Source organism: Nicotiana tomentosiformis, chromosome 2, assembly GCF_000390325.3.
Source record: "Nicotiana tomentosiformis chromosome 2, ASM39032v3, whole genome shotgun sequence".
Lineage (NCBI taxonomy): Eukaryota > Viridiplantae > Streptophyta > Magnoliopsida > Solanales > Solanaceae > Nicotiana > Nicotiana tomentosiformis.
This window is the reverse complement of record NC_090813.1, coordinates 109874214-109896686: the sequence shown is the minus strand read 5'-3', so window position 1 is coordinate 109896686 and position 22473 is coordinate 109874214. Positions and strand designations below refer to the sequence as shown.

General features: G+C 37.6%; 2 protein-coding genes across 3 annotated transcripts; one reads left to right on the top strand and one right to left on the bottom strand.

The window, feature by feature from the left end:
• The first annotated feature begins 976 nt into the window (after positions 1-976).
• LOC104109217 (uncharacterized) lies at positions 977-5201 on the top strand. Of its 2 annotated transcripts, none has more exons than XM_009618442.4 (7): positions 977-1476; positions 2688-2925; positions 3012-3202; positions 3486-3721; positions 4093-4336; positions 4482-4589; positions 4863-5201. In XM_009618442.4, exons 1-7 carry the CDS (start codon positions 1258-1260, stop codon positions 4980-4982), a joined length of 1356 nt encoding a protein of 451 aa, XP_009616737.1. In that variant the 5' UTR covers positions 977-1257; the 3' UTR covers positions 4983-5201. The 2 variants fall into 2 exon arrangements, with proteins under 2 accessions (XP_009616737.1, XP_009616738.1); XM_009618443.4 differs by lacking the exon at positions 977-1476 and adding an exon at positions 1499-2550.
• A 135-nt stretch (positions 5202-5336) lies between these two features.
• LOC104109216 (uncharacterized) lies at positions 5337-10259 on the bottom strand. The gene is made up of 7 exons (XM_009618441.4): positions 10035-10259; positions 9618-9761; positions 8372-8470; positions 7453-7529; positions 7220-7328; positions 6796-7124; positions 5337-5711 (listed from the first exon to the last, which is right to left on the bottom strand). Exons 1-7 carry the CDS (start codon positions 10102-10104, stop codon positions 5619-5621), a joined length of 921 nt encoding a protein of 306 aa, XP_009616736.1. The 5' UTR covers positions 10105-10259; the 3' UTR covers positions 5337-5618.
• Positions 10260-22473: the final 12214 nt, after the last annotated feature.

Here is a 22473-nt window from a genome sequence, read left to right as displayed (position 1 = left end):
ACATAGTTTTTCGTATGTATTTATCTTGTCATTAAGAGGAGGGCAGATCCCTAGTTACATATGGTTTATAGGGCCGGTTACCAAGGTAGAAAATATCTAACATTGTACAAATGAAGGTGTGCCAATCAAAATGCAATCTATAGCCAAACTAAGGAACATGGTGAGGTCATTTCCTTCTTGATTGAAGACATAGCAACCGCATATCAGATATGTAATCCTGAAAAAGGAAAAGTACTCTCAAAGATAAGTACTGGACGACTACGTTTAAGCCATAGAGGGACCATTTTTTTGTGGGCAGACAAAAACCAAAAATTTGCAGTGAAGTGAAGCCATCAAAAGATATTGGCAAATCCTAAAGATTTTGATATGTGGGGTCCTCTACAAAAGGCAATTGGGGCTAGGATTAGCTTTTGTGCCATTATTTCTACCCTCAAAATGATGATAGAATGAAACCCACTTTCTTCTCTTTGTTTCATGGAAAACAAGTACTGTACCTCTGTTCATCCTGAACATGTACTCCCTATGTCCCATATTATCTTTCGTATTTTTATTTTACACGTTCTTTAAAAAATATTAAATATAAAAGATTTTAAATTATTTAAATCTTATTTATGTCTTAAAATATAATTTCTTTTCCTTTATTACTTACTCATAATTAAGGTATTTGTAGTATTCAAGAACAATTAATATTAAGGGTAAAATAGGGGAAAAAATTAATTTACTCTAAAACTTTTAAAATGATAAACAATTTGAGGCAACTATTTTTAGAAACTATTAATATGAGATATAGGGAGTACTCTTTATCTAGACACGGCAAGAAAAAAGAAAATATGTACTGTCTTAAAGTACTAAAGACTAATACTAGTAGTGGGTTAAATCAAGCCATTAAACTAGAATTCAATCTTGATAAAACATTTTGCATTATTCCCTGATGAGTGGCTAATGTTGCTTGCAGAACCTTTATCTGGGTGACAGTCATATTCTTGGAATATAAAGGCTAATAATAAGACATGATTTGTACTGATTTTGTATCTTCGAAAGAAACTGTGTTGTGAGGACACAAAGGCAAATAGTCCAATTGGAGGAAAAATCCTGTCCTTAAGTTAACCTATCATGGCCTTTGAACAAATTAAATGCCATGCAGCTAATTAAGGTAATGGCAGAACAAGAGTGAAAAAATAAGCTGTCCACTAAAAAGCTTACTGTTTTCAAATAAGCAGCTTGAAAAGAGTTAATTGATCTCTCTCCAAAGAGGCTATGAATTCAATAGGTCCAAGGTTGGTAGTGCAGGTAGATTTAAAGAAGAAGCCATTGGAACAAAATCCACCTCTTCACAACCGGTGGCACCCGGAGATACCTCCAGTAGCAGAGGTACGAGTTGGGGAGGTGTTCAGGGTTGAGATGGTGGATTTTAGTGGAGGCGGCATAACACAAGAATACACTGCCGAGGACATCAAGTATGCTGATCAGTCTGTTGTGAGTTTCTGATAGCACTCAATTATGTGTTACTACTTCCCCTTTAGAACTAGTACTAGTACTTTCGTGAAAGGAAAAAGTTGAACACCAAGTTAATAGTGATAGTAATAGATAGAAGGATTATTAGGTGATGATAAGTGATCATCCTGCCCACACAAACAAGAATGAGCAACAAATTTGTTACCGATGAAGCTTAGCCTAGGATTCCAAGGCGTAGCATCCAAACTAGGGAATTTCCATGATGCGGTTTCTATATTTCACTTAAATTTAAGAATCAGACATGAAGAAACAGGGGGACAGGGACTTTGCCTTTGCCAAAGGCAAAACCTAAGCATCGAATCCTCCCCTGTAAAGTAGGAAAACGCCCAAAATACGAGTGTAAATTGCTTTGACTACCGAGATTTCCAACTGGAGCTATCAATATCAACTGAGCAATTCTTTGTGAGAGAGTTTTAAGTTTTTGCCTTAAAAATTCTCTTGTTTGCTTTATAAGTTCAAAATCTATTGAAGCTAGAAAGAGCTATTTCATGTTCTAAGTTCATTGGGTTGGATTAAACTAGTTGGTTTAGTAGGAAGATAAATCATATCTTTCATCATAAAAAATATATCCTAAATCTCTTGCCTCAGGAAAAAATACTAAATCATCCTTTGGTCACGCTTCTTTAACGATGAATACAATTGTGAAGTCTGTCCAATATCTTTAGTCATTTTCAAGAGGGCAGACCCTGACCATTACAGAGATGTGACTCCCATTTGTCATCTAGAAACCTTAGTCGCAATAGTCACTTGCTTCCCTGTGAGTGCCATGTAAAGAAAGTAAACATTCTCAAAATTTCATAAAACACTAAAGTCGCCATGGCTCCTCCAACTCCAAGACTAGTAATCCCCATAGACCTAAAGAAGAAGCCATGGGAACAAAAGCTACCTCTCCACAATCGTTGGCACCCAGAGATACCTCCTGTAACAAAGATTAAAACCGGGGAGATGTTCCGAATTGAGATGGTTGATTGGACAGCAGGTGCTATTCAAGATAATAACTCTGCAATTGATGTAAAAACCATTGATCTATCCACTGTAAGTATGCATAAACTTATCCACATCCAGTGAATCTAACCAACAAAAGAGTCCTAAGTTTCAGAAACTCCCTGGTCAAAATAAATAGTTGAAAATTGGAATCAGTTCAGGCTAAATCACATAACTCTCTCATGCAGGTCCATTATCTTAGTGGACCAATAAAAGTTGTAGACACGGATGGAAAGCCAGCTGAACCAGGTGACCTTCTTGCTGTTGAAATATGCAACTTGGGGCCTCTCCCCGGAGATGAATGGGGTTTTACTGCCATATTTGACAGAGATAACGGTGGAGGATTTCTAACAGACCATTTCCCTTGTGCAACTAAAGCCATTTGGTATTTCGAAGGGATATATGCCTACTCACCTCATATTCCAGGTAAAGCTGCAAACCTTATCCTAATATAGCCTGGACAAATATACATATCAAATCCTAATTAGATTTACTGGACATCTCAAGGACAGGTGTAAGATTTCCTGGTTTAGTTCATCCTGGAATAATTGGAACAGCGCCTTCAAAGGAACTACTCAATATCTGGAATGAGAGAGAAAGGAAGCTTGAAGAAACCGGTCCCCAGTCTCTCAAATTATGTGAGGTCTTGCATTCAAGACCATTGGCTAACCTACCTTCAACAAAGGGGTGCATTCTTGGCAAGGTATGATCACTTGCAATTGTTTCAGAAATTGAAGAGAGGCCTCATTGGCTCATTCACTCCATAACAGTAATTTACCTGTTAAACTAAACCTAATCTATAAAAGAAAGAGACAACAAATTATGCATCAATGCATTGCAGCATGAAGTTAGTGCATCCAGGAAACAGAATATAATCCAGTCATAACAATATGAAAACTGATAAAAGAATGCAAAAGAAAGAAAAAAGAGAAGAATGAACAAACTAAGCACATCAAGTTTTTCTGACAAGTCATAATTATATGTAGATTCAAGATGGAACTCCTGAGTGGAATAGGATTGCCAATGAGGCTGCAAGAACAATACCTGGACGCGAAAATGGAGGAAATTGTGACATCAAAAATCTCAGCAGAGGTTCAAAAATATACCTTCCTGTATTTGTAGAAGGAGCAAACCTCAGTACTGGTGATATGCATTTTTCTCAAGGCGATGGCGAAGTAGCATTTTGTGGGGCAATAGAGATGAGTGGCTTCCTAGAGCTCAAGTATGTCCCACATCTCATTTACAACAAATGGTTATGAATAAATAATCTTTTTCTGCCTTGGGGTTGACTGCCACCAGAGTCGACCCTTTACATCAACCAGTAAGCTCAGGAAATAAAATCATATGCACCATTTTACTACAAGCAATATCAAGTAACTTGGAACTAGGTTCTATTTATAACTCTGGGCTAATTTTACTCTGCAACCCCCCTTTCACATTGCTGCTGATGCTACGTCTATGCTAGCCATCTTAAGGTACCCACATATAGCATCAAGAGCTCTTCTAACTTATGCGCTACACCTCTGCATTTATAAGCTAACAGTACAGATGTGGGAGATGTTAGATTTACCTATTTCTTTTTGCTTGGATCAGGTGTGAAATCATAAGAAATGGAATGAAAGAATATCTTACTCCTATGGGACCCACACCGCTACATGTGAACCCAATATTTGAGATAGGGCCTATGGAACCAAGATTCTCAGAGTGGTTGGTGTTTGAGGGCATCAGCGTAGATGAAAGTGGACAACAGCACTATCTTGATGCAAGTGTTGCTTACAAGCGTGCAGTACTAAATGCAATTGATTACCTGTCAAAGTTTGGCTACACAAAGGAACAGGTATTAAGAATCTCTCACTGAAAATTACTCTTGTAACAGAAGATTTTCAGGACAACATAACATAAACATCCAGAAGAAGAAAGCAATTTGAGTAACTATGAATACTTATTATTATTGTGACCACAATGATGTTGGTGGCTATCAGGTGTATCTTCTACTTTCGTGCTGTCCCTGTGAAGGAAGGATTTCAGGAATTGTTGATGCCCCCAATGCTGTTGCCACACTTGCCATTCCAACTGCTATATTTGACCAGGTACTAGAAGTTTTCAGAGTTCAATCATGATAAATTATAAAAGTTGCAACCTACAAGTCCAATAAAGGTTACCATCATTTAGTGACTCCAAACCTTGATATTGCTAAATCTCCCGGGCTACTAGGCATGGAAGTGTAAAACTGTAAAGCAGCAATTTTGGTCTTGATCCAAAATCCACCTAAAACCTGATTCTAAGAAATCAGTTCCTCTATTTTCAGTATTCATAAGCAGGAAGTTCTGGTTTGTTCCAAAAGAATAGGTTGTTTGATGCAGGATATTCGCCCAAAAGTCAACAAAGTGCCTCTTGGGCCAAGACTTGGTAGGAATCCAGGAATTCCACAATGTACTTATGATGGAAGCCTGCCAATCACCAAAAATCCCTCGCTCCATTAACTACAAGGGAGCAGCTGCAACATAGATGCTCTTTCTTGAGCAGGGGATGTGCATGTAAATCTACTGCAGGAAGATATGACGAAGTTGAAGAAAGAAGCAAAACTGAGATGAATAATGCCCTACTAGACCTTCTAAACATGTAAAGATGTAGACATGTTCATCTTAAATGTAATAGCACGCACAGTATTAAGAATGAGATCATAAGTAGTTTGTGGATCATATCATGGAAAACTTCATAGTGGGACTAATCATTCTAATGAGGTCTAAAGAAGATATCCTCGTTGAAATGTCTCCACCATAAAGAATCATGGAAACAGTCGAAGTCAATAAAAAATCCAGGACAAAGATGGCCAATTAAGCAAAAAGTCATGCATTCCAGCCATCATTTACCATTAAAGAAAATAAAATCTGTATGTAGGTCAATTTACAGAAATCTAACGAGATTGAAAGAGGTTAAATAACTGATATTCGACCTCCATACTCTTTAAAGAAAGTGAATGCACCACTAGGAGGGAAAAGAATCCTGTATAAATCCTGCACTCTTACACCTAGATGCATAAATGTCAAAATTCCTTGAACACCAAAAAAGTCATTTGAATGCAAGACTGCAATGGAGATGGAGCTTAATTCCTGTAGTCAATAATAGATAGAGAGTGTCCTGTGGTGTTGAAGAGACGGGCATTTTATGCCAAAAGCCCATAACCAAAGATCCAGCTCCACGCTCAACACCTGGAAAGTAAAACGAGATGTCACATTTTAGTGAAAATGAAATTCAATCAATGAAAATTGGAAAATTGGGAACTCGGTTTCGAATACACACAAAACGGGAATAAACAAGTAAAGAACACAGCTGACATGTCAGACTAACTGTTACACCACTAACAGCCTTACTTATATATTTCTTGTACAATGAAATCAGGTATAGAGCCACAGCTCATGTACAACTTACATTGGCCATTGGACATGTAACTCACCCTTTTATCCTTTCTTGTATTTAAATGGGAGATATAGATATACAACACTTAAGAGGTCAACATGACATAAGGATTGTAACTTAACTGGAACTTGCCAAGCATAAAAGCTAAATAGTCTTGAACAATGAGATAATCAAGTGCACTACTAGCATCATGATTCAGCAACATGCACCTAAGCTGTACTCTACTGTTGACTGGACTATAAACAGTTTCAGATTCAGAAGTATCAAGCAGCGCAGACAAAGGCATTGCCAAAGGATGAGAGCCACTTTTTTTAGTTTCTCCTCTCTTTCTTTATTTTATTAAGACTCTAGGAGACAGATCTGAACAAGACAAAAATTTGGAGGAACACAAAAGATGCCATCTCATATTTATGGTTTCTTGTTCCAATAGGCAATAGTTATATATTAGAGAGTCAAAAGACCCATATAAAGTAGATTGTATTTTACTCCATTTTGTAAAATTTTAAATCAAAGATAATACATTAATGATCCGAAATGAACAATTTAGATGGCAGGATTTCTATTAACATCAGCTGCTTAGCTGCATTAAAGCTGAAAGAATGATTTTCTCTGTAGATTAGTCTATTTCATGAAGTCATCTATCTGTGAATCCAGGAAATTATTGGTCTTCTACGTGAAGTAAATGGAATAGACTTAAACAAGAAGTACGCATTTTTCCATTCAACCCTTCAATAAGAGACACCAAGCTTTACACATGCAATAAACAAATACTCATTCTATAGAATTTGACTTTCAGCCGAGTATAAGTTATGAATCACCAAATCTGACCACTGAAGATACGAGAAGAGCAATATAATAGCAATGAGCTAGACCAACCTGCTTCCCAGTCTTTTTACTGATCAACTCCTTCATTTGCTCCACAGCATAGACAGAGCAGGCTCGGAGTTCTACCTCCTCCTCACTGCCAGAGGTAATTTCAGTATTTTTCTTGATAATACTGGCCACGGATGAACTATATCTCAGCACTCCGAGCTGCTGAAGGACAGCTGGAACAATATAATCAGCAAATATGGTTATTGAGCTTATGTCTTCAAAATCACCATATCCTTGACCCTTAAACGCACCCCATAAATCAGCCGCAAAAATTTGAGCTCTTTTATACAAGAAAATCTGGTGGCCTTTGTACACCGTGTGATCACGGAAGCCTGCAACAGTAAAATAAGCAAAGATAAATATATTATCATTGGAAATAATGATCAAATGTATCATGTAAAAGGAAAACTATAGAAAACAAAGATACCAGGAAAGTGGCTAGCGATAAGAGCGACAAGATTTGCAGCAGATTTGTCGCAGGACTCCACAAGCTTAGATGCCTTTCCGCCAAAGCTCCTCTCAAGCTCAAGCCCAACCTTAGCCATGAGAGCTATTAGCTTAGTTAACAAGCTTAGAAGAACACATAATTGATTCACACCGCAAACTACTGGAACGTTAAGAGAATGCATGGAACACCAAATGAAAAAATTAGAAGTGTACCTCATGCAATAAGCGCACCCGTTCATCCTCCAAAGGCAGTGGTCTCGGCCAGTTCAACATTTTCCTTAACTGAGGACCTAAAAATAGGTGTTTGAAATTTAGCAGGGAAAGGCTACAAGATTTCAGAACTTGAAAACTTATATATATATATATATATATATATATATATATAGCAAATGTGAGTTGCTTCACATGACTTTCCAAACACAAGCAGAATTGAAGATGCTTTCTAGAAAATTACTTTAGTGCTGAGCTCTAATATTTTATTGATCTTAGGCGTCTCTATTGTAGCATCAGTTATGATCCATCTAATACTTTATTAATCTTATGCGTCCTACTGCTGCATCAACTAAATCCTTTTCCATTTCCCGATTTAACCTTTAGAATGATGAACAAATTTACAATTGTAGGTTGGTACTAAAGATTTAAGAGAGTGAGTATCATTTCAGAGAAAGACTACGATTTCTCACAATTTTTTTGTCCATGCATATAATGAGCTACTTCAACAAGAAAAGAAGATTCAAACTGAAGAATCAAAATCGATTCTTCTCTTTTGAATCTTGGATTACCTCACTTCTAATAGTTGTGTAGGGACCTCAAATTTAATGATCACAAAGGCATTCTCCACAGAGGGTAGTTTATTTGGGTTGAAAGTGATTGGATCGTCAGTTAGGTATTCAAAAGCAAGAGTGAAAGTCATTGGCATTCTTAAGAGACCACACGTGTATACACATCGAGAAACTGTTCACTGGACATTCTTATACAGAACCCATGCACCATATAATTTCTGGAATTTCTTATTCCCCTGAGCGCCATCAGTGGACACCTAGGAGTCTCGTGCCCCTACAAGAATGCTTTTCCCACGGGAGGGGTGGGGAACAGAAGCATAGCAGAACAGAATCCAAAGAAACCTGCTTACCTGTATATTTCTGTAGACGATCAGCATCAAATGCAGTTTTGTCACTTTCAAGAGTAGCCTTCAATCCAGATGCCAGATGATCATAACTCAGGTCCTCATCTGCAGTTAGAAGTAAGCAAAAAGGTCATTAGGCCAGAGTATACTATCAAACAACTGAAATGAAAAACAGCCATACGATTTTTTAGTGAAGCCCCAGCATCAAGCATCATGAATAGGGTTCTGTACTAAAAACTTTCTTGATTGACATAAATGTCCAAGTTATATGCTTTGGAAAAACCAATGCAGTTCCAAATACTGGCATGTACTCCGACACAGACAGAGAATCAAATAAAAGCAAATTCAGTTGTATTACTACAGTTAGGGGTGTACATAGGTCGAATTGGTTTGGGTTTTTCAGTTGCCAAACCAAACCAATGGTGTCGAGTTTTTAAATCTATAAACCAAATCAAACCAACAAAGTCGGGTTTTTCAATTTCATTTTTTCTCGAATTTTTCAGGTTTTCCGGGGGGGTTTCTCGCGTAAAGTATTCATAGCACAAAATTTATAACTTGTACTCTAAATATTTCTTTAGTCCTAGTAGGATACAACTATATAATGTATTTTCCAAGAAAATAACATAGCATTGTACTAAAATATTCAATAATATAGATAATGAAATCACATAAAATAAATATTGCTAATTAATAAGCCATAATAAAATGAATATAATCTACAAGTAATAAGTCATGATAAAATAAGTACGGTTAAATTACATGAATAAACAATAAAAAAAAAATGAACTAAGTTATGCATTTTTATTACAAACCAATGCAAAACCAAAAAATATATATCCAACCCACTGTCATCCTAGTGTTGAATTGAATTTCTTTTGTTAGCATTAGTATTGATTTGAACTTTATTTGAGTTGCTACATTAAGTCCAACCTTAAAATAATACGTTAAAAAATAAAATCATGAAAAAGTTTTAAAAAAATTTATAAATTACATTACAAGAAATATTTTTATGTATAAAATATTTTTAAAAGCTATATAAATGTAATGTCGGATTGGTTTGGTTTCAGTTTGACTTTTTTTAGTTAAAACCAAACCACAATCGGGTTTTTTTTATCCAATTTGACGCGGACTATCGATATGGTGCATTTTATAGATTTTCTTTGTACACCCAGTTAAAGAAAATAATTTGCAGACAACTATAACAGATTAAACCTTTGTCAAATTACAACTTTATTCAAACTTGTTAAAGTACCTGGCCAGAAGCAGAAATTCAATGTATCCAAGACCAACAAGTATTGAACAGTGAGTGGGCCGTTATCAAAATAGTGTATCCCTTCAAAATCCCACTCCACTTTCGGCAATGTATTCTTCATAGTTTCAGCAACCTTCTCAATGCCTGCGCATAACACATGCTAAATGTAATCTTATTTATCAAATACAGGCCACTTTAAACAACCATTAAACGTGACTCTAAAAAATATAAAATAAATAAATAAAAACAGAGCATTGAAGTTATTTCTAGGCCCTCGCTCCGGAACAAAGCGTAATGAACACGGAGGATTCTTATAACGGACTCTAACTGATTTGAGACCGAAAATTAATTCAATGCAGACAGATAATGCATTGGAGTAATGTAGTAAATAACAACATAGAGAGAATGCAAAGGAACCTGAGAAATCAACGGTAACATGAGAGGAGTGAGTAGAGACCCAAGCGGTGCTGGACCTAACTTCTTCCATGGCGGCCCGAGAACCTCACCGCAGAAGATCAAAACCCTAGTAGCTTAACAATGGAGACGATAAATGAGAACCACTGGTTTTTGCGCCAACTGAAGTTTCGCGCTAACGTTTTTGTGCTATTCGTAACGCTTTCCGAAGATTTGACTGGTCGCCCAAAAAGTTTGAGCACCAATCTAAGCGAGGATTGCCATAAATTTCTAAATTTGTTCCGAAAAATTTAATTTAGGTGAAACTTGATTTGAAGAATAAAAATGTGTTTGGACATCAGTTTTCAAAATATATTTTTCAAATTTATTTTTAAAAAATATAAAATATGACTTATACCCACAAGCTCTAAAAACTATCACAAATACTCAATAGTACCATTATCAATAACATTCATTATATTATCGCAAATCATAGTTCTGAATATAAATAAATTTGATACAAAATTATCATTTTTATAATGAACTATATGATAAGATATCATGTGACCGAGAAGACGAAATAATATTGTTATAAAATAATAATTGGTGGGCTCTTTTATAAAATATAAAAGTTTGGAGCAATTTTTAAAAAATATCATAGTGATATTTTGGCCGCTGATTTTGGGATTTTGTCAAAATATAAGCAAAATCTATGGTCAAATATGTGTTTGCCAAATAAAATCCAAATTTATTTTGATAAAATCTATGGTCAAACGGGTCCTAAGAGGGTGTTTTTTGAGCTTATAAGTTGGTCAAATACATATTTTGGCTTATTTACGCATTTGATAAATATTCTATAAACCAAGTGCTTATAAGCTAAAATCAGTCATAAGTCATAAGTTGGTCACCTCCAACTTATGACTTTTTAGCTTATAAGTAGTTTTAGTTTGATCAAAGTTTTTACTAGTTTATCTTTAATAATATTTTTTAATTTACAAAATATTTTTCCCAAAATAAATTTTCTAACTTTCCCTTCATTCCATATTCGTTGTTCATTATTTTTTCTACAAAGAAACTTTTTAATTTATAATCTTTTATAAAGTTTTTAAGGATATTTTTGTCATTTTAACAAAATAACAGCTTGTCAATATTTTTCTATCAAATACATCAATTACTTATTATTAGTTTCAGTACATCTATTCAAATACGTGAATAATTATTTAAAAAATTAATTTTAATACTTAAAAATATTTTTCAGCACTTCAAGCTTATCAACTATCTATAATACCTGGTTCTAAGTCATCAGTCACTGGGCCCAATGAAAGCTCCCTTTTCCCGATTTCTTTTGTGTGTGTTTTTCCATAAAAAGTTAATTCCAGATTTGACTATTTTTTGTGTCACCGACTAGGCCGAAGGTGGAACGCTGACATAATTGACTACTTTACGTGGTACGTCCACATTCTTTTTACCATTTTAATATACTTATCGAAAGACTAGAAAACAAAAAAAAAAAAATGTTTAGCAACTATCCTGTTTTGCCAAGCTTGTAGGCCAAAAGTAAATTTATTTTTTTTCAGAAAAGTACTTATTTAGAAATTTTAGTTGTTTGACCAAGTTGGATAAGTATTTTTGGCTAGTAACAAAATAGTTTTTCTATTTTTGGGAAGAACAAGAAATTTCTAATTTCTTTCAAGAAGCAGAAGTGAAAAATTAATTTATCTAAGACAAAACTATCTTCACCATAAATTTATATTTCTCAAATTATCCCTCATTGATTTAAGCATTTTCTTATGCTTCCTTGTTACTAGTTTCTACCCTCCTTTTAAATTAGAGAGATCAAATATATGACTCGAAGCAAACTCTGTTTCGAAATAGAGATAAACAGTGCAAGTACAATAACAGAAGGTGACTCTGAGGCCTGTGAACGTAACAGCACGTTTACCTTGAGTCTACACAGCAAGATCCGTACAGCTACCTAGCGATCAACTGACTCTGAATTATCTAGATCTGCACAAAAATATACAAAAGTATAGTATGAATATAACACAGCGGTACTCAGTAAGTATCAAGACTAACCTCGGTGTAGTATTGACGAGGGACAGTCGAGACACCTAATGAACTAGATAACCTGAACAAGTATAGGTATAGAACTAACAGAGTATGATATCTCTACAGAACTACTCATAGTGACAACAATAATACAGTGCTTGTACTAAGAAATAGAAGCAACAATTTGCAGCGGGACACCACAAGTAATAACACAATATTGTAAGCTGGACATAGTTTAAATCCGGTGAAAAATAAATAAAGGAAAGACAAGTAGCAACTTGATAAGAATAACCGATTTTGCACCAGGTTTATTCAATAATCTCCACGAGGTACCAAACCTCAAAACTCACACAATTCACGGGTCCCAATTCATGAACCCTAATCACTTGGCATCTTGTGCCCTCATTACAACTGATAACTGCACGGACGACTCAAGTGCCAATAGAACCAATCTCACATATAAGACAAGTAGACGGAGTACGTACAAATGATCGGTAGCATCAATGTTCATCTTCTTAACCGATAGGGTGATAAAGTACGTGCATGCTTGTGTAAGTGTTATATCACAGTTCGGGCAATTGAATAAGAGTAGAGAAAAATAAACGGCACATAAGGAACGATCCCCACAATTTGCACCAAGTAAAACTCACGCATGTTAGGCACGCCACTACACAAATATCAACAACAACAATGCCCCCAGCCCATCACAAGTCATCACAAATCAATCCCCGATATAGCCCATCTTGTCTAGCCACGTGCGCAATAATAAAGTAAATACCCGCCTTGTCTCGCCGCATGCGCATAATAATATTCTCACCTTGTCTCGCCACATGCGCAACTCACATATATATCCCGCCTTGTCACACCGCATGTGCATATATCAATAATAACAACAGCACGGCAGAAACCTCATGCAAACACCCGAACAAAATCTCCCAACAGTATCACGTGCCAAACACAGCATCACAATAAAATGACTTTCACAACATGTGGCCACATTTTACAATATTTCATCTACACAATGTCAATACCACAACCGCGCATAGCCATCGGCTCAACAAACTGAGTAAAACATCAACAACAACAACAACAACAATAGCACAAGAATACGACAAGTAAATCAACTCAAGAGCTTTGGATCACAAAGAAGCGGTAGAACGAGCTCACAAAGAATAAACATAATAGAAAATACTAGTTTCAGTAAGAATATCTCAACAAGGGAGAAATAATATGTAACAAATGATTCCAAATAAGGATGATGCCACTACGATCAAGGATAACTAGCTTCATTTAGGGTTGAGCAATTACAAAAGAGGTATAACAAATTCAATTAAGGATAAGCAACAGAAAAGATAATCATAACCTTAATTAAGGATAGACAATTACAGAAGAGATAATAATAATTTCAATTAAGAATAGGCAATTAGGAAAGGATAGCATGGCAATCGAATAAGCAACAACTTCAGTTAAGGCATACAAGAGTCAAATAGGCAATAAGAGTGAAACATGAAAGCAATTAATTCAAATTAAGACACATAGAGGTGAAACTAGTAAATGGGGAACTTAACATAACAAAACAACTTCATATCTAATGGGCATAAGAACCTAAGAGACCTAAAAGGTCAGCTTTCACAAATAAGCCCGAGCACATACACGTCACCTCGCGTACACGGACTTCACATGGCACAATTAGCACTAATGACTCAATTTCCTAAGGGGTAGTTTTTCCCACATGAAGTTAGGCAAGATACTTACCTCAAACCACGCTCAATAAATTAATTAGAAGGTCTTTCCCTCGATTTCTAACTCCGAACGACTTGAATCTAGCCAAAATAATTTTGTATTATATTTATAACTATATGAGACTAATTTAAATAATGATCCTAGTTAAGAATTGAAAAATCGCTCAAACAAAGTAGACCCAGGCCCGCGTCTCAGAACCCGACCAAAGTTACAAAAACCGAGTACCCATTTGATATTGAGTTCAACCATACCAGAATTATCAATTTTCGACCTCAATTCGTCCTTTAAATCATCATTTTATAATTTAAAAGATTTCTTCAAAAATTCCGATTTTTCTCAACTCAAAACACTAATTATAAAATAAAAATAAAGATGGAATCAGTGAATATAATAAATTTCAGGTGAAGAACACTTACCCCAATGATTTATTTAAAAATTCCACGAAAAATCCCCAAAAACCGAGGTTTATAACTCAAAATATGTTGAAAATGGCCAAACCCTCGACTTAAATGATTTTGCTCAGGTATGACCGCACCTGCGACATAATTAGCCGTTTCTGCGACAAAAGAACTGCACATACGAAGCCCACTAATCAGCTTCCCTCTCGCACCTGCGAGCATCCTTCTGCTTCTGCGCAACCGCAGGTGCGCATGCCCATATCGCTTTTGCGCTCCAACTCGCCTCTGCGTCCAATATTCTGCTTCTGCGGAACTGCAGATGCGCACCAATTTTTCGCATTTGCGAAGACTTTCAAGCTCATCCCTTCTCGCACCTGCGTCTTCATCTTCGCATCCGCGATCACGCAGGTGCGAAAAATACTTTGCATCCGCAATCATGCAGGTGCGGAAAATACTTCGCACCTGCGACCAATGCCCAATCCTTCCCCTTTCGTTTCTGCAATCACTGCCTCTCCTATGCGGTCACGCACATGTGACCAAATCCATCGCAGGTGCGAGGACACCAGTCCAGAACCCCTCAGCATTTCTTAAGTCAAAAAATCAAATCCGTTATCCATCTGAAATCCACCTGAGGCCCCCGAGACCTTAAATAAATATACCAACACGTCCTAAAACACGATACAAATTTAGTCGAGGCCTCAAATCACCCCAAACAACATCGAAATTACGAATCGTGCCTCAAATCGAACTTATAAAATTCCAAATCTTCCAACTTCCAAAACTCGTGCCGAAACATACCAAATCAGCCCGGAATGACGTCAAATTTTGCATGCGAGTTCCAACTGACATAATGGAGCTAATCCAACTTTCGAAATCAAAATCCGACCTGGATATCGCTAAAGTCAACTCTCGATCAAACCTTTCAACCTTCCAAAAACTTTAACTTTTTAATTTTCGCCAAAATGCTTCAAATTACCCTACGGACCTCCAAATCCGAACGCACGCCTAAGTCCAAAATCACCATACAAAACTATAGGAACCATAATAATTCCATTCCGGAGTCGTCTATACTGAAGTCAAATTCCGGTCAACTCTTACCGCTTAAGCTTCTAAAACACGAATCTTTCTTCCATATCAATCCCAAATCATCCGAAGTCCGAACTCGACTACGCACGTACGTCATAACACATAATACGGAGTTGTTCGAGACCTTAAGCCACTGAATGGAGTGCTAATACTCAAAATGACCGGTCAGATCGTTACATTCTCCCCATTTTAAGCAAACATTCGTCCTCGAACTTGCCAAGAATCGTCCAGAAGTCATCAAATCACTGAATATATTTATCCTACATACACCCGCGGGTGATCCCATATCACCTCAATCCACATAGGCCCGACGACACCATATCAACTGACATTTATCCCTTCTGCCAATACTAATAAGCCTTAGAACCAAATTTTCGATAATCCCATCGTTCCCAAAAGACCTGATTCCCGCATCAACACACGGTACCAACCTCAACCAGCCGTGACAACTTATGCCTACGCCCACAGGGCACAACCACACGATGTAACACATCATACATATGCCCTTAACAACAACCCTAGCCACAACAGTTGCCCATAATCAAATCCAGCACCGGCAATTAGCCTCACATCCATTAAAATCCTATTTCAAACCTTCACAACACTGACAAGGATGCAATAAACATGAAGACCTCACGATTATTCAGTCGAATCAACAAATTACATCTAACGCCACATGGGCACACACCTCGCAAGCTAAAACCAAATAAGCACGACGCGAATATGACTGAATATGTAAGGAGAAACACATAAGAGAACTATCAAACAAGCCCGACAGGCACCACTCCCTATCAATATCAAACTACGAATCAATTTCATAAAGGGAGAATCAAAGCATATGAATAAATCACAAGGATCTCATCCTGATATTACTCCGCAGTGGCCCGTAGTCGGGCTCAAACATATCAAAATACGAATGATGCTCCTCAATGACAAATCGAAACCATACCTGTACGACATCATCTGGTGCAACGGCCTCAGGTCTACTGTATAAAACACATCAAGGGGTCGGGCCTCCCCCTCTTAGGTGCCCTCTACTTGCCTGGCCTGTACCCCAAGTTGGCGGTGCAGGGATATCAGCAGCTGGAACCGAACTCATAGCCTGAATACCCCGCTGTGACATATCTATCCAGAGTCGGGACAATCCCTCACTATGTGGCTGGTATGTCCACACTCAAAGCAACCTCTCTGCTAACGTGGTTGTGGAAACTGTGCGGTATGGGTCCTTTGAGACCCAGGGGTACCTGAAACATTGTGTGAAGCCTGAAGTGCAAACTGAACTGGCTGACCCACAAAACATCTACCATGTCGTACCCTGCCTCCAAAATAAAGACCATTAGATCTCTCCGGTCTGCGAGACCTCTTAGCCTCCTTGTCCTCTCTCTCCTGACCCCGCCTGTCCTCTCTCTCCTGGCCCGCCTGTCCTCTCTCTCTCTCTCTCCTGGTCCCACATGGCCTTTAATCGGCGGGCGATCTTTACTACCTGCTGAAATGGAACATCTGACTCCAACTTCCAATCCATGCTGAACCGGATATCATGTCTGAGCCCTCAATGAATCTACGGACTCACTTTCTAACTGTAGCGACTAAAGCAGGTGCATGTATGGACAAATCACTGAATCTAACGGCATACTCTGACACAGACATAGAGCCCTATCGCAACTGCTCAAACTCCGCACACCATGTATCCCAAAGGATCTGAGGAACAAACTCTCTCAGGAACATCTCTAAAAACTGAACCCATGAAAGTGAAGTTGCATCGGCCGGGCTACCCAACTCATATGCTCGCCACCACTGATATGGCGCTCCCTTAAGCAAGAACGTAGTAAAAGCAACCCCACTCGTCTCCACAATACCCATAGTGAGGAGAATGCGGTGGCGCTCCTCTAGAAAATCATGTGCACCATCTGAAGAAGCCAAACCACTTAAAGTAGGAGGGTCATACTTCTTGAACCTTGCAAGCCTAAGTTGTTCTTCCTCAGATGTTGCGTCCCTAACCATAGGCTGAACTGGGACCACATGCTGAGTCGTCATGACACCTTAAACCTGACAAGTGTGGACTCGTTGCTCTGGAGTTCGGGCGGCATGAGTCTGAGTCCCTCCCCCGATCTACGAAGTAGCTGGTGCAACCGGAATCAACCTCGCCTGAGCCAATGTACCATACATGCTCAAGAACTATGCTAAAGTCTCCTGGAGTCCGGGGGTAACAACAGGAGCCTCCGATACCTATCCCCCAACCGGATCTACCGGCGGTTCCTCAACTGTTGCTTTAGTAGGTGCCCTAGCTGCGACACATGTTCCTCTTCGGCCTCTGCCTCTGCCGCTGCCTCTAGTGACACTTGCTCCGGGGGCGGCATCATCAGTAACTACAGATCGTATCCTCACCATCTGTGAGAGAATAGAATGATAAAAACTCAAACTCTGGGATCAATAAACCCGCACGATAGGAATGAAGAAGTGAAACTGTCCTAATAGTTCGTAGCCCCTCGAAGATAAGTACATATGTCTCTGTACCGATCCGCAAGACTCTACTAAACTCGCTTATGACTCATAGCACCTATGAACCTAGAGCTCTGATACCAACTTGTTACGACCCAAATTTCCCTCCGTAGGATGTCGTGACGGCACCTAGTCTCTAAGACTAGGTAAGCCTAACACTTATTGAATTAATAGAAAAATTTGACCAACAATTAATAATTATGAAATAGAACCTTATTACACAACTTACAATTCCCAAAATCGATAGTACAAGTCATAAGCTTTATTGAGTTTGCTACAAAAACCTCTAAATACAACTATTTCGGAATAGAGATAAACAATACAAGTACAATAACAGAAGGTGACTCCGAGGCCTGTGAACGCAACAACAGGTTTACCTTGAGTCTCTACAACAAGATCCGTACAACTAGCTAGCGATCGACTGACTCTGAATTACCTGGATCTGCACAAAAATATGCAGAAGTGTAGTATGAGTACACCACAACGGTACCCAGTAAGTATCAAGACTAACCTCAGTGGAGTAGTGACGAAGGACAGTCAAGACACCTACTAGACTAGATAACCTGAACAAGTATAGGTATAGAACTAGCAGAGTATGATATCTCTACAAAACTACGCATAATGACAATAATAATACAGTGCTTGCAGTAGGAAATAGAAGCAATAATTTGCAGCGGGACACCACATGTAATAACATAGTAGTGCAAGCTAGACAAAGTTTAAATCCGATGAAAAACAAATAAAGGAAAGACAAGTAGCAACTTGATAAGAATAACCGCTTTCGCACCAGGTTTATTCAATATTCTCTAAGAGGTACCAAACCTCAAAACTCACGCAATTCACGGGTCCCAATTCATGAACCCTAATCACTTGGCATCTTGTGCCATCGTTATAACTGATAACTGCACGGACGACTCACGTGCCAATAGAACCAATCTCACATATAAGACAAGTAGACGGAGTACGTACAAATGATCGGTAGCATCAATGTTCATCTTCTTAACCGATAGGGTGATAAAGTACGTGCATGCTTGTGCAAGTGTTCTATCACAGTTCGGGCCAACGAATAAGAGTAGAGAAAAATGAACGGCACATAAGGAACGATCCCCACAATTTGCACCAAGTAAAACTCACACAGTTTAGGCACGCCACTACACAAGTAGCAACAACAACAATGCCCCCAGGCCATCACAAATCAATCCCCGACATAGCCCACTTTGTCTCGCTACGTGCGCAATAATAAAGTAAATGCTTGCCTTGTCTCGCCGCACGCACATAATAATATTCCCACCTTGTCTCTCCACATGCGCAAACCCACATATATAGCCCACCTTGTCACGCCGCATATGCATATATCAATATTAACAGCAGCGCGACATAAACCTCGTGCAAACACCCGAACAAAACCTCCCAACAATATCACGTGCCAAATACACAATATCATAATAAAAATGACTTTCACAACATATGCCCATATTTCACGACATTTCATCTAAACAGTGTCAATACAACAACCGTGCATAGCCCTCAGCTCAACAAACTGAGTACAACAGCAACAACAATAATAATAGCACGAGAATACGATAAGTAAATCAACTCAAGAGCTTTGGATCACAAAGAAGCGGTAGAACGTGCTCACAAAGAATAAACACAATAGAAAATACTAGTTTTCAGTAAGAATAGCTCAACAAGGGAGAAATGGTATATAACAAATGATTTCAAAAAAGGATGAGGCCACTACAATTAAGGATAATTAGCTTCATTTAGGGTTGAGCAATTACGAAAGAGGTACAACAAATTCAATTAAGGATAATCAACAAAAAAGATAATCATAACCTCAATTAAAGATAGACAATTACAAAAGTGATCATAATAATTTCTATTAAGGATAAACAATTAGGAAATGATAGCATGACAATCGAAGAGGCAACAACTTCAGTTAAGACACACAAGAGTCAAATAGGCAATAAGAGTGGAACATGAAAGTAATTAATTCCAATTAAGACGTGTAGAGGTGAAACTAGTAAATGAAGAATTTAACATAACAAAACAACTTCATATCTAATGAGCATAAGAACCTAAGAGCCCTAAAAGGTCAACTTTTAATAAATAAGCCCAAGCACGTACTCGTCACCTCGCGTACACGGACTTTATATGGCACAATTAGCACCAAAGACTAAATTTCCTAAGGGGTAGTTTTTCCCACACGAAGTTAGGCAAGATACTTACCTCAAACCACGCTCAATCAATTAATTAGAAGGCATTTCCCTCGATTTCCAACTCCGAACGACTTGAATCTAGCTAAAACAATTTCATACTATATGAAACTAATTTAAATAATGAAATAATGATCTTAGCTAAGAATTGAAAAATCGCTCCAACTAAGTCGACCCGGACCCGCATTTCGGAATACGACTAAAATTATAAAAACTGAACACACATTCGATATCGAGTTTAACTATATTAAAATTATCAATTTTCGACCTTAATTCGTCCTTCAAATCATCATTTTATATTTTGAAAGATTTCTTCAAAAATTCCCATTTTTCTCAACTCAAAACACTAATTATAAAATAAAAATAAAGATGGAATCATAGAATATAATAAATTTCTGGTCCTTCCCCTTTCGCTTTTGCGATCACTGCCTCGCCTATGCGGTCGCGCACCTGCGACCAAATCCATCGCAGGTGCGAGGACACCAGTCTAGAACCCCTCAACATTTCTTAAGTCCAAAAATCCGGTCCGTTATCCATCCGAAATCCACTTGAGGCCTCCGAGACCTCAACCAAATATACCAACACATCCTAAAACACGATACGAACTTAGTCGAGGTCTCAAATCACACCAAACAACATCGAAATTATGAATCGCTCCTCGAATCGAACTTATGAAATTTCAAATCTTCCAACTTCCAAAACTCGTGCCGAAACATACCAAATCAACCCGGAATGACATCAAATTTTGCATGCGAGTTTCAAATGACATAACAGAGCTAATCCAACTCTCGGAATCGAAATACGACCTTGATATCGTCAAAGTCAACTCTCGGTCAAACCTCTCAACCTTCCAAAAACTTCAACTTTCCAATTTTCGCCGAAATGCTTCAAATTACCCTACGGACCTCCAAATCCAAATCCGAATACACTCCTAAATCCAAAGTCATCATACGAAACTATTGGAATCATAAATATTCCATTATGGAGTCGTCTACACAGAAGTCAAATTTCGGTCAACTCATATCGCTTAAGCTTCTAAAACACGAATCCTTCTTCCACATCAATCCCAAATCATCCGAAGTTCGAACTCGACTACGCACACACGTCATAACACATAATACGGAGTTGCTCGAGACCTTAAGCCACTTAACAGAGCGCTAATACTCAAAACGACCAGTCGGGTCGTCACACACACACACACACACACACACACACACACACACACACACACACACACACACACATAGCCTTACGATACGCGCGTTGCGCGTGTACCTTGTCTAAATTAATATTTTTATTAAAAATTATCAGAAAAATATTCTATTAAATATTATTTTTCAGTTATTATAAATAAAAGTATATGTTTTTGAAAATAAAAATATTGTTCCTATATACCAACTCATTAAGGGGGAAAATTACCACATAGAAGTTCTCAACCATCGATATATTGATAATATCAATCAATATACAAACACCGAAATTTTTTTTAAAATAAAATAAAAAGATCATCATTTATAAAAATGGCATTTGTTCGAAAATTTCTACGCGTGTGTGTGTTTGGGGGGTGGGGTGTATATGTAATTCCTTTTTTTTAAATGCTGGATTTTCTATTATGAAAATATTCATATCTAAGTTTCGCATCAGTAATTGTTCAATTTTTGCGAACGTACTCATCTCATTCATAATTTGATTTTGTCTTTTTAATTTATTTTTTATTTTTATTAAAAGAAACACCACTTTAAGATTTTAATAAGTCAAGTAGTTACCTAATTATATATATTGTAATTGCTTTTTGAAGACTAAACTAATATTGAAGAATAGGTAATTTTCATTGTTTACCCTTAAAATCGGATAACAATTAAATTTATAAGTGATTTTAAGGATATGCGGATTAATTTGATATAAAATGATAAATTGAGTTAGATTGGACAAGTAAAGATATAGTAAATTCAAACCACACGAGGAGGATGACTCCAGCCTCAGTGAAACATTCACCCTCGATCCAGGCTCACAGTGGACAACTTTGATGAACGAGAGAAAAAGCTTACAATAATAGTGAAAATTAAATAGTAGTATATTGCTTTAGAATGCGTATTACAACGTGTCTAATGAATTATCAGACCCCTTTATATAATAGGAGAATCATACTCCAAGTATAACTCTATAAAATGTAAAAACTTCATCGATACGTGCCGAGATCCACATCGTGATATTCGGCCGGTCGCGGATATTACGACTTTCTGTTGATCGTGTTCGATTACCCGAAATCTTTCAGGATTTGGATTGATATCGACTCATGACCCCGATATTTTCGAAGGCAGACAACATGCCATTGGATTCTGACTCGATGAGACCTTTACTTTGATCCCGATCCTTCGCGATCATCTTTGAGCCCGTTTTACCCTAATGGAGGTCGGAGTGTATCATGAGCACGATTTTTACCTGTGTACATTTACTAACATAAAGTTTTAC